Consider the following 12,840-nt stretch of genomic DNA (forward strand, 5'->3'; position numbering starts at 1 on the left):
CGAGAAAATGAGGAACCTGAACATGCAGCATCATTCTTCTGAATGTCTCAATAGTGCCTGTGCTTATCTCAAGATGTTCAGATAAAGATAATGTTTTGCAACAGCAGTATTGCGTTGCCTGATTATTTATTGAGAGCCTCTTTTATTTTTGTGCAAGCGTGTTTCTCAAAAAAAAAAGTTGACATGCCCTGTACAGTGTGAACTAACAGCGAATGCAATGAGTTGCAGTTTTTGTACACATCTATATTTGACTGAAAACGTTACAAAAACGACATAGTTTCAAGTACTAAACCCGAGAAATGTTACTGCTGAAGAATACAAAGCAACGCTTTTCCAAAAATATCTCGACGGGGTGTTGCATCACCGGGTCTCTTCAAGAGATTCTTCAAGCTCTTGGGAACGGAGGGGATGAATTGCTTTTCTATTCTTACTTCATATATGATTCCATTTGCTCAATTGCTTGGAGCCTCCTTTGTGTTATTCTTTGTTTAATAATACAGTAAGTATTTTATGTGCCATGTATGGACAAGCAGGCCAGTTTAGCAACTGTACTCTTTTACTATGGCGCCATGCTTTTGTAATAGTTGCTGAATGTGATTTGGCATTGTCTTGCTGAAATAAACAAGATGTACCTGAAAAACGGAGCTGCACTGGCCGTATATGTTTCTCCAAAACCTGCATATATCTATTTGAACTGTGTGCTGATAACAAGCAGAAAGAAAATGGTGCACATTGCTGTTTCTGGATTTTTTTTAAAATTTATTTATTTTTTTGAATGGTAGTATGTTAACTTCCATTTTTTGGATGCACAACAAGCTGACTTTACTGGAAATGTTTTTTCAAAAGTCTCTCCAAGCACATCCAGTGATATCCACTGCAGAATGTCATTTTTAATATTGGCCTTTCTCTGAGTTTTCTGATTCTTTTATATGATCTCTACCATGGTAGAAGATGAGATATACAAATTCTTAAACAAAAGAAATTCTCAAACTGTTGAAGCAAATGCCTACTGAGCCTCCACAGAGTGTGGAATCCATCTCCAGTTTTCATCTTAAACACTCAGACTCTCTGGGAGCATCTTCTATGTTGCTTACTTATTACCAATCTGTGTGAGTTGTGAGATATTCCATCTGTTTTTAAAAAATAAGCATAAGAGCATTTTTCATTTTTAACTTCTAATATTCGACTCATTATGATGTTTAAATTGGTTGCAATTTTCTTTTTATTTAGGCAGTGCATCACATTCCTCTGGAAACAGGTTGTGTATTCTCAATGTGCTCTTCAGAATGAAAGTCAAGTCTGGTTGATAATGAACACATATTGGGGGGGGGGGGGGGGGGGGGGGCAGGGAAAGGAGGATGTTGGTTGGCGGAAGCTCTGTTTTACACCGATAAAAGGAGCACTTGATTCATAGGAAGGGAACTGCTAACTGCTGTGGTTGCTGGCATGTTGTGGCGAGAGGGAAACAGCCCATACTATTAAAATACTTCACTTTTATATAATGCAATGTTATTATTTTCTAGTTTTAATCTTTTACGTAAAAAAACACTGCTGATAATTTTAAAAAATAAGGTAAATACTTGATGAAACTCGAAAAAAGCTCCTGAAGAGAGATTATTAGCGATCAGTTTCCTCACATCATGCTTTTCCGGTGCAGACTTTATTATTTAGGATGTTTTCATGACAGAGTAGTGGTGTATATGTTTAATACCACTTACTTTTTGTAATAATCTATCCAGTTCTTTTTTAGGTAAACTGAATCAGTACCATATGCCATCCAGAAAACTTACAGTCATTATATACAGTAGGTATTTTGTTTCTGTTTATTCATTGTATGTGTTGATTCATCATTCAACTTTCAGACATCAGTCAGCTTTGCCAGTCATCGTCACCACTGTGATGCTTTTCAAACACAAAAGAATAAAAATAAGTTTAACTTTGCGGATGAGATGGCATGACAATATCAGGCGATATTTAACCTTTTAGTATGAGCTAGTTCAAGGCAGTATACAGTTTCCTCTCTGGTCAAGGCAATTTTGAAATCGTAGTGGCTAAATTTGTGCAAGCATACTGCAGTGTTGCAACATTTCATAGTTTCCCACAGTCCTCTTGTGAGCACGCATAAGAATAGTTGGTATCTCCTCACAATACACGTTCTGCAGTTAAATAATGGCTGGACATTATTTGCTTTTCAGTGATATTTGAAGCCCAAAAATATCCTACAGTAAGGCCAAACAATGATGTAATTTATGGAGTTAGATAGAGGGAAATCCCCATCAGCCTGTGTTTCCAAATGCTTCCCAGAAGTGGGAACTAAGATAATTGGAGTTGGTTAAATGTAGGAGGATACTGAAAAAAGATGTTGATGAGTACGAGCAAGCTAAAATGGCTTGTAAAACGAGAGATTTACCACTAAGTCCTACAAAAACAGCAACCACCTTTAGTCATTAGGTTTAATTACAGTAAGCTCTGCAGGGATGTGAACTCTAAAATAAACATCCTGACTTACACGTGTTTTTTAAGAAGCTCATACGAGCTACTAAAGGCATTTACATGTTTGGATTTACGGTTTCAACCACAAATGAATTTTTAAGTTCTATTGTAGTTAGTAATCTTCATAGTTTGAAGTTTTACACAGTAACAGGAGACAGTCCGAAATTACAGTAATAAAGTTAGTTAATATATTGTTTAGCTTTACGTTTGGGCCATTAAACGGTTCAGACTTTTCCGACTTAAAGGGCAAATGTGTTATAACTACAGGCGAGTCTGAAAGTACTTCTTTATTAACCACATCGCTTTTGAGGCTGTTTGCTCTGCAGTGAACTGATCTTTGCCCTGCACGCACAACATACGGCACCGCGTCAGCCAATAGGAAAGAGACTCATTTACTGTACGTATTACGTAGCCTAATGCTGCTAGCCCGGTAGCTGGTTTGCTAACAGGAAAGAAGATGGATTCTCCCATACTGGTAATGTTAGCCCATTTATTCATTTCTGACGATGTAAAAGCCACCAGCGTTATCTCATTAGTACTTTACATAAGTATTTACTAGCAAAATGTTTCTCGCGGTTTTGTTTTGTAGAGTCAGGCGAATAATCCCAGTGCTAACTACAGTAAACGGGTTGGCCGTTTTAGCTAAGGAGCTAGCATCTTTAAAGTTAGCTCGTATATGCGTTTGTTGATGATGTGGAACTGTCATGTCTCCTTCACGATTTGGTGATTTAGAAGTCTTTTAAATAACATTTAGACTGATTTTGTGACGCCAGTCGACACCCAATTTATTCAATTTACTTGCATAGTTTTGATAGTTCATGTTTATTATTTAACATACGAGTTGCCACATTTTTAAAGAATTAAGGCGAATTCGTTCCTGGGTAGGATAAACAATGCCTAACGTGTGCTGTCTTCACAGGAACCGTCCTTATACACGGTCAAAGCTGTTCTCATTCTGGACAACGATGGAGACCGGCTTTACGCCAAGGTATGAATTTCAGACATCTGTGCCATCATGATACTTCATTATTATTAACGCCGGTGAAATGCCAAATAGTGATCTTCTGCGAAACAGTGAATACTGGACAAAAATCACTGCTGATATTTAAACGCATGTAAATTAATTATTGGCCTATAATCTGTCAAACTCTTGTGAATGGTGTCAAGTTATTTTGAGACTGCACTAATTTTAATTCTGATTAAATATTCTGAGTTTGTGCGGAGGGGCCCACAGGAACTCAAAGAAAAATCATGGAAACACTCTTGCTCTGAAGTTAATTTTTAATTGCCACCTAAAAAAACCCCCACCAAAAAAACAAAAACACTGCCTGATTCTGTAAATTCTCACATAGCTACATTAAACACAAAATTCAGTCCATAACAAATGCTGTATTTTTTTCCTGATTAAAAATTATGTGCTAAACAGCTCCCAGTTACTTTAGAAAAGTGTAAACCTTTAAAACATGTATGACTCACTATTGTCTCGTTTTCTCATTTTGGGTTGATTGTTTGCAAGAAAATGTCATCATCTAATAATAAAAATGAAAACTAGTGAAAAGGATGTAATTTTTAGACTAATATCTAAATGTGACTTAATTTCTAATTTCTGCAGTATTATGATGACACGTACCCGACAGTGAAGGAGCAGAAGGCATTTGAGAAGAACATATTCAACAAAACGCACAGAACAGACAGTAAGTCGTCTTTACACTGTTAAAAACAGTTACTTTGCCTCAATGCATACCTAATATCGAGCATGGTTGTTTTTTTTATGCCTCTTTAGGTGAGATAGCACTACTTGAAGGCCTCACTGTCGTCTACAAGAGCAATATAGACCTTTTCTTTTACGTGATTGGAAGTTCACATGAAAATGAGGTAAGTTTAATGACCATAAAGTTTTGTAATGAATCCTTTTTAAGTAGGAGTTGAAACTTGCTTATGTTGTGCTGAGGAAAGTGACAGCACATGCCGAATATGGATCCTGCCTCATCATCCAGTCTGTGATAGCCTGAGTAATGGTGTGAATCACGGTACATGAGCAAGTTTTGACTATTATTGTTTTGCACTTGGAACCTTATAATTGCACTAAACCACATAAGAAGTTTTCACAAGTAAAGTCCATAAAATTCCAGGTGAGTCCAGTGGAAATGCTGCCCTTTCTCACACGTGGCAGACAACTGGAAATAAACAGAGTCATTTGGTTCCTCATTATTGAAACATTTCTAAAACTACGCATGGAGAAAATGTTTTAGTTAACTTAAAAAAAAAAAAAGGGAGGGGGGCTTTTGAAAAACACAGAAACTAACTGAAAAAATTATGTTTGCTTACAAAGCTAACTAAATTAAACTTAAAAAAGTCAGCTTTACTCTTAAGGGTAGTCACATTTTATTTGTTAACTTATTAATATTGTAATATTAATAAGTTAACAACTTGATAATATTACAATACAATAGTACTCTTTAAATCTTACCCAAAATAATAAATCTTACCCCTGAATTATTATTATTATTATTATTTAATCTTTTAATTGTATTTATTTTTTGTTATTAAACTGATAAACAAACCTGAAGATTTACAAACCAAAAGAACTACATTAAATAGATTTGAATCTATTTAAATTGAATTGAAAATAAAAATGAAATAAAAAATTAAAACTAATGAAAAATATAAAAGTTTAATAACTCTGACACAGACTTCAGTGGGTAACCTGGTGGGTAAAGATCGTCTGATGACGTGATATTTGCGTTCACTTGTGCGCGTCGCAGGGTAGAAAAGTTGAAGGCTACAGCACACGTGTGAGGCTGAGCCTTAATTTCCATCTTCATTCTGTAGTTCAGCTTTTGTTATATAGTAAATTATTGAATTTTAAGTTTTTCACTCCCTCCAACTTGGTGTCAGGATAACCCCCCCCCCCCCCCCCCCCCTTCCTCATATGTAACTTTGTATTTGTCTTACCGAATAGAATTTTAAAGCAAATTGTAGAAGCGTATAATTTGCTATCATGATTTGGCTATAAGCTGCTTTTCAAATGTATTAGTAGTATTTTGTGTCCCTGTTTTTTCTCACACGATATATGCGACTCTAGCAAATATGTCCTAAGTAAACCAATATAAATAAAAGAAACTGTTGAACCTTTAGTAACGAATCAAGTGTTTTAGCCTCAATAAAAAGTGGCTTTTATTTGTACACTGTTGTAATTTAAGAACTGCTTATATAGTGCACCGATTCTGATGTGTTCTTTTGTTTTCAACAGCTCATGCTTATGGCTGTTCTAAATTGCCTTTTTGATTCGCTCAGTCAGATGTTGAGGTATGTTTTTGCAGCAGTTATTTACAAACATACAAACTTTTTTAAGGCACATTTTTTTCACTAAAATTAACGTGTATATTTTTAACTGCAGAAAAAATGTTGAGAGGAGAGCTTTGTTGGAGAATATGGAGGGACTCTTCTTGGCTGTGGATGAAATTGTAGATGGCGGGTGAGTAAAACTAACCTGATAATTCTGATTCTTGTCAGTCATCTTTTAGAGTTTTACATCACTTTGTCTCCTGTGCATTTCCTGCAGGGTGATCTTAGAGAGCGACCCACAGCAGGTTGTGCATCGTGTGGCTCTTAGAGTAAGTTGCTCTCCTCTGAAACATTCAGCCAATTTTGACATCGGTTGTTTCTGCTGCTAAAGTAATGTAATTGTTCTTGTAGGGTGATGATGTGCCTTTGACAGAGCAGACAGTCACCCAGGTGAGAAAAACATTCGAACTCTGATCTTCTCTCTCCCATAAAGTTTTAAGGCTCCATTAGTTTATTGACTGTTAAAACTAATTTCTTCAAAACCTGCAAATGCAAGGTCATTGCACTCATTCTCATCCATGCTCGCATTTTGCATTGTGTCATATGCACGTCAGGGTACATGACTACTCATTTGTTCAGTGGTGAGGTGGTAGGTAGCCAGCGGTGGTTCCTGTCTTTTAGCTCTTACATGTGTGTGTGTGTGTGTGTGTGTGTGAGCTCTTCTTGATTAATGCTGTCATTTAAGAGGCCTGAGACTGGCTACTACCACCCCTCCTTTGGCCATGATTAATAGCTGTGCCCAGTCCCCATGCTTTATGGTTATGATTCGGCTTTCCTTCAGTGGATTAAGATGATTAATGAGCTCTTGCATATTTTCCTTCATTCATATCACTTGCTCATCATTTTTTTCTCTCAGGATTTCAACTTTATTTTAATTGTGCTTACTTTATCTTCCTTGGTCGTGCCACTTGTGTTTTTCTTTTACTTTTATTTGGTACTGTTTCTCCTAAGGGTAGCCGTTCTTTTCTGGGCCAGTAAAGTCGGACGTTAGTCAATGTGATCTCTTTGGTCAAGCTTGTGTTTTTTTCCACAGGTACTTCAGTCTGCCAAAGAACAGATCAAGTGGTCCCTTCTGCGATAAGAGTCATGGCTGCACCAGAATACCATCGAGCCACTATACAGCCAAGATTTCACAGCACTGATCTACATATTCCTTTTCCTCTGATTTCCACTCCTTCAGTTAACGCTGTGACAGTACTGACCGCTGGTTCAGTCACACTCCCAGGACTACTTGACAAAGTTTCATTTTCTGTTTTTTTTCTTGCACAGGCGTGCATTGTTTAACATGCTCAATGTGGGGATAAGATGTGCTGTACATTCCAGTAATGGTTGTCCTGTTTTTATTTCTGTTATGGTTTTTCTTTTCTTTTGTCTTCATCAAAGAAGCTGGTTGTTTATAAAAACAGTATACAGATGTAAGATGTTAATAAACACCATCATAGCTTGTGACAACATTCCACGTGTCTCCTTACAATAACAGTTGTGTCATTCAGGACTGCATCCTTCCACCTCCTCCACATTACTGTAAAACAATCCAGTCAGTTTCTGTCCCTTTCATTTACGTGGGTGTTGTGATTAAAGTATTATTGTAGTCATTAAGTTCTGTATGGGATCTTCCATCAGCAGATACAGTTAATAAATATCTGACACTGGCATGGGAAAAGCCATGATGTGTCCAAACACTACCTGTTTGTATGGTGTGGCTTTAATATTAGTTAGTACTCTGTTGCACATAGACTAAGAGTCGCGAACTGTTTGTTAACATTCATAATTCTGTTTAGCTTGCTTTTAACAGCTTCTGCATTTCAGAGTTGAACATTTTAAGTGTTCTTTGTTCTTCAACGCCTAAATACATAACAGAAGCTCAAGGGCTCCATCTCCTGGCGTTGGCAACAAAGTGCAAAAATACTGTGAACGGGAGGAGACTCATCCATGCAGGTCTGTTGTGGAACTTGCATAGTACTCGGTACTGTGACATGAGAAGTTTTATGGAGAAACCCCTGATTCATTTCTTTACTACTGAGAGCTGCTATGTGCACCGTGAATTGTGTGCTCCCATGTATGTACCCCCCCACCACCTTCATATGCTGAGCTTGTGCTCATTTGAATGCAAATAAAGGAAACCCCCCAGAGAGGAATGGGTACGAGTATAGGCACTAGATCATATTGGTACCTGATGCATATTACAAGAAAATGATATATCTGCATTCTTCCAGCGAGGTATTCCCATATGTTCCAATTCTGATCTTTTCAAAGTACTCTTTGTGAGCAGAGATTTGTGTTGGCTGTGCTGAAAACCATGTGCTTATATCCATGTCTAATCCAAACCACGTTTGGTAGCAGGCCTTATTAGAGTCTCTTCTCTCCTCGTACTTTAGATTACATAAATTATCCTGAAGCCCTTTGCATGCTGTGACAGGTCTCAGGTCATCGAGCTACTGTTTGTAGGCTTTTTCACAAGCTGTCATATGTCAGAAGTTTGCCAATGTTTCTGTTCTGGATATCTAAGTAATTTTGCTCAGACATCAAAGTAAGAAACTGACAGAGCAAATGCTCTTGATGTAGAGGTGTCTGTGGCCTGGAGGAGTTTGCTGAAAGGATCACACACATTTGTGGTAATGTTGGAATCCAGAAGGTAAATTAGCGTTCCACCTTTGATTTGCCCCATGGAAAATTTTATACCTCCTCCTGTGGAAAAAAAAATCTCGTGAGAAAATAACCCGAGAGTGTGAGAAGCAATTGTGATATTTGGATTAATTCAATGTTAGAAATAAAATATTTATGTTTCCTTAGCTCAAAAAAACGAAAGGAAAAAACACCTGAAACATATCAAAAATACTGTGTATTAGGCTTCGTGACAGCGGTTGTTAAAAAAACAACAGTGTGCGTGTGTTTTTGCCTGGATGCATGCATGTGTGTTGTCTTTACTAAACAGAGTAGTGCAGTCAATGAAAACGGTTATTGGGTGTGAGCTGTGGTCCCAGTGTCTTGACTTTGCCCCAGTTTGTTTCAGTCCTTGAATCTGTGGCTCTTTATAGCTGCACAGATCGACTGAATGGAGACCATGATGATGCTACTTGTGATTATTAAGCGTTTTACTGGATAAAAAGCAGTAAGAAAAGGAAAGGTAATCATTATAAATGGACTCCATTATTGCACCAGTTTACTGTTATCGCAGCGGTTTGGTGGTATAATGAGGACAGCTGATGTCTCTGTGTGTGGTTTCACTGAAGGAGGAGGAGGGGGTGGGGAGATGAAGGTTAAAGAGGATGAGGTTAGCTGAAGTAGACAGCAGTAAATGTAATTAGATGAAATCCCAGTGAGGGCACAATGCGGAAAAGAGAGGGTTAAACCAGATCCCCACCCAAGGTGCCCGTCCAGACCCTCACTCTTCATCTAGATAGCCCTGCAGCACCATCGGCAGCTCAGTGACGCGATTTCATCCACTAATTACAGTTGCACCATCATAAAAACCAGCAAGGTAATTTATATTAATTATATAGGAATGAGTATAACAGTTTGAAACGCCATGGCTTGACATGCTGTACATAACATGCAGTAAAATTGTCAGAGACGTGTGGGCTCAGAGCCTTGTAATTGATCAATGCATACAGTGAAAGAGTCGCTCAGCGTGTGTGTGTGTGTGAGTGACTTTCTGAATTAGAGTCTATAAATTATCATCATCTGTAAGCTTACAGACTCTTTATGTCATAGTCAATAGGCCCAAGCACCCATCCAATGGCTTGTCCTGCTAACCAGAAACAACACAGGGGAAAACAATGACAGCATGTTGGATGCAGTACAGTAAATGTATTAAAGGAAGTGCCATTATACTGTCTGAGCGGAGCAAAGGGCAAGACCAAATGATGTTGGATGACCCACTGTATTAAAATTAACAAGGCCATTTTACCTCTACTGCTTTCACATTTCCACCCAGTATATAAAATTACTAACATAATGATGCTGCTTTAGTGTTTTGAAATAAAATAATATGAAAGGAAATCACTCCCTCGCTGGCTCATTTTTCACATGCCTTCATTTCCAGTGTTTAAAATAATAACAAGAGACCATCAAAAATCTATAGCATCGCTGCAAAGGCAGCATTTAGAAATAGGTCATCGAAGGCTGCTCGAAGCACGTGCGGCTGCATGTGTGAATGCGTGCATGCAGAGAAGAGGAGGTATGGGCCCGGGCCTGCTCCCTTTGCCTCAGCAGCATTGTGGCAGCCTGGTGTGGTTTATGACCGCAGTTGCCCTCTCCGGGTCTGTTTATGGATTCCCATAGAACAGAGAATCATAGCCACTTCAAGGAAAGCCAGCCAAAAACAACACCTCCACCATTGCACTCTTGCCTGCTTTAGCCATAAGTCAGCCCACTATTTATGTTTCCCAAGGAAAAAAAAAAAGAGTTTTCATAGTAATGACATAAGATGACGGTAAATTCTGATGCTAATGTTTAATTTTTTTTTTGTTGATGTAAAATAAAACTGTCACCACAAATGTGTCTGCTTTATTGGATGCTGTTACAACTGGGTGAAAAAATTGTGAGGTTTGTTAAGGGAAAGCTTTTTTTTTCTTGGGGATGGAATGGCATTGCCTTTGCAGGACCGGTTACTTTATGATACCTGTAAGATTTATTACATGAAAATGTTCAACTTTGATAGGATAATGAAAGTGCACCACCAAGGGCATTGTTAATCGAGGAAATATTCCACCTGATGTGTTTTCCCTCTGTTGTTTTTCCCACAGTTCTCTTGTGCCAGAGCATTGCATTACTCTTCTACTGAAAGCATGCTTCAGAAGAGTGATGGTGAAAATCCTCCGAAAATGCTGCCAGTGGCTGGATGCAGCAGGATTGCTGCGTCCAGCCAGCATTCGCATTGTGTTTCTTTGTTGCTGCACAACAAAAACTCAAAATCCTCAAGCACGGCTGTTCAAGTTTGTTGAGCGGCTGGGTCAACTCCGCCATCCTGTAAAGGTGCACAGCTGGCTCACATCTGGTAAGAGGATGTGCTCAACTGCCTCCTCCAGACCCTTGCAGGCAGGGTGCACTCTGGAGGACATGCTTCTGGTGATGCTGTGTCACACCAGTCAGAGGTTACTGGGTTACTGCGGCTATCAAACAGTCAGCACTACATTTTGGTCCAAAAATGATGCAAAATTGTGCTAAAGAAGGAACATCAGTCATTTTCACTTGTCAACATCGGACTCCGGCATGCTGGCCGTAACGGTTTATGAGCGTTTCTGCTAGTGTTATTCAGCTCCCACCGCATCCGTCAAAGACTAAACATGGCTTACAGTTCATGTTTAGTCTTGTTTTGCATGGAAAAAAGAGGATCCTCTGGATAATCCACTCTCTTGTACTACAGTGTAAGTGTGTGAGTGTGCAGGAGCTCAAGAATGTAAAGAAAAAGCATTTTCTGTGGCATACCTCTAAACCCCCAGCTTGTTCCCTCCTCCCTCTGTCATCTACCCTTTCTCCCCTCCCTTCCCCGTGGATTCCCCAACCACACCACAACACCGTTAACAGAGCGGCCCTGACAGATTTACTGCCATCGTCTTTCCATTGGCCGCCAGCGTGACAGCTGAGATTTAATGCTGCCTTCTTATTGGCCAAGACCTGACAGGTTAATTTATAGGTGCACTGTGATTTGATGCCTCCTGCCTTTGAAGTGAGTTACAGCTCTGTCGCTTATAGGACACAGAAACGGTGTCAGGTTGCAATCGTAAAATCTTATCCCTGAAGGGAGGTGGCACTGGAGTATAATAGTCCTTACATCATAAGAGCAGAGGAGACTTTCTTGTGAGCACAGAAGGAAGAACAGAGAAATGTGTGGTATGGTTAAAAAAAAGACCACTAAATTTCTATTGAAAATGATTTACATAGATCACAAAGCAATATACTTAAAGGGATAGTTCACTCCAAAATGAAACTACATATTTTACCTTTGCCGTGTACTGTTTTGTTGTGAGTCGGCCTGGTTCTGGGTGTAGATTTCTCTGCTTTCTCTGGAATATGAATGCGTGAACTAAATACCTCTGTGTTCAAATTCCAATAAAATACATTTGAAAGAAAAAACCCAGCAGCGGTGATCCAAGATTCCTGGCAGGGAATAGAAAGAGACAGCATATTTCTCCCATAATGGCGTCTCTTCATTGTTAAATCAGAATCAAATTTACAATCCTTCTCCTCATAAACAAGGTCTTGAATAATCAGGCCCCATCTTATCTTAAGACCTCATAATACCACATCAACCCCAGTAGAGCATTTCACCCTCAGACTCCTGGCTTACTTGTGGTTCCTGGATATTTAAAAGCAGAATGGGAGGGTTGTCTGTTTGTTTGGGTTTTCTCTGTATTATTGTAGCATCTTTACCCTACAACATAATGCACATTGAGGCCCCTTTTATTATGATTTATATTTTATTAGTATAATTAAATTGAATTGAATGTAATGGAACTGAATTCCACTGCGTCTCTTTCTTTGCTTAGGCTGCTGCCCTCATGAACTGGCCAAAGATAAGCGCAACAAAAGAGATGGATGAACTGTGTCTCTTTCTAGAAATATAGATCTAGTTAGTCAAAAAAAACAAAACATCTTGCTGTGAGCATTTACTTTTCTACCAAAATACACCCATCAACCGCATGACTCTGCTGACAGAAGGGTGCGTCGACTCGTGGTTAGAGGCTGTGACACCATGACAGGATGTAAACATTGATGGGTGTCCCCCTCAGCTTAGCTGTAATGTTAGAAAGCTGCATGCTACTTTGCGAGTTGCTACTATTTGGGTTTCTTTTGAGTAACTGGATCAGGATTTCTATTTAGACATAGTGCTTTGAGCAAGGCGAGTGCCCTCTGGTTGTGTTATATTAAAAACAAAGGCAGCCATCTCTATAACCGGTATGTCCCAAACTGGGCTGCTAACAGGTAAAGTGTTCGTTTAATCTTCCTGCCTCTGATTTGATGTTTTTCTACCTGAATATGCATAAAAAAACAAAT

General features: G+C 38.8%; 1 protein-coding gene across 1 annotated transcript; it reads left to right on the forward strand.

Annotated features, from left to right (window-relative positions):
* Positions 1–2,780: 2,780 nt before the first annotated feature.
* Positions 2,781–7,526, forward strand: copz1 (COPI coat complex subunit zeta 1). The gene is made up of 9 exons (XM_026155062.1): positions 2,781–2,968; positions 3,413–3,481; positions 4,106–4,187; positions 4,277–4,368; positions 5,747–5,802; positions 5,894–5,971; positions 6,059–6,110; positions 6,193–6,231; positions 6,875–7,526. Exons 1-9 carry the CDS (start codon positions 2,951–2,953, stop codon positions 6,920–6,922), a joined length of 534 nt encoding a protein of 177 aa, XP_026010847.1. The 5' UTR covers positions 2,781–2,950; the 3' UTR covers positions 6,923–7,526.
* The last annotated feature ends 5,314 nt before the right edge of the window (positions 7,527–12,840 follow it).

This window comes from Astatotilapia calliptera, chromosome 20, assembly GCF_900246225.1.
Source record: "Astatotilapia calliptera chromosome 20, fAstCal1.2, whole genome shotgun sequence".
NCBI classification, from domain to species: domain Eukaryota; kingdom Metazoa; phylum Chordata; class Actinopteri; order Cichliformes; family Cichlidae; genus Astatotilapia; species Astatotilapia calliptera.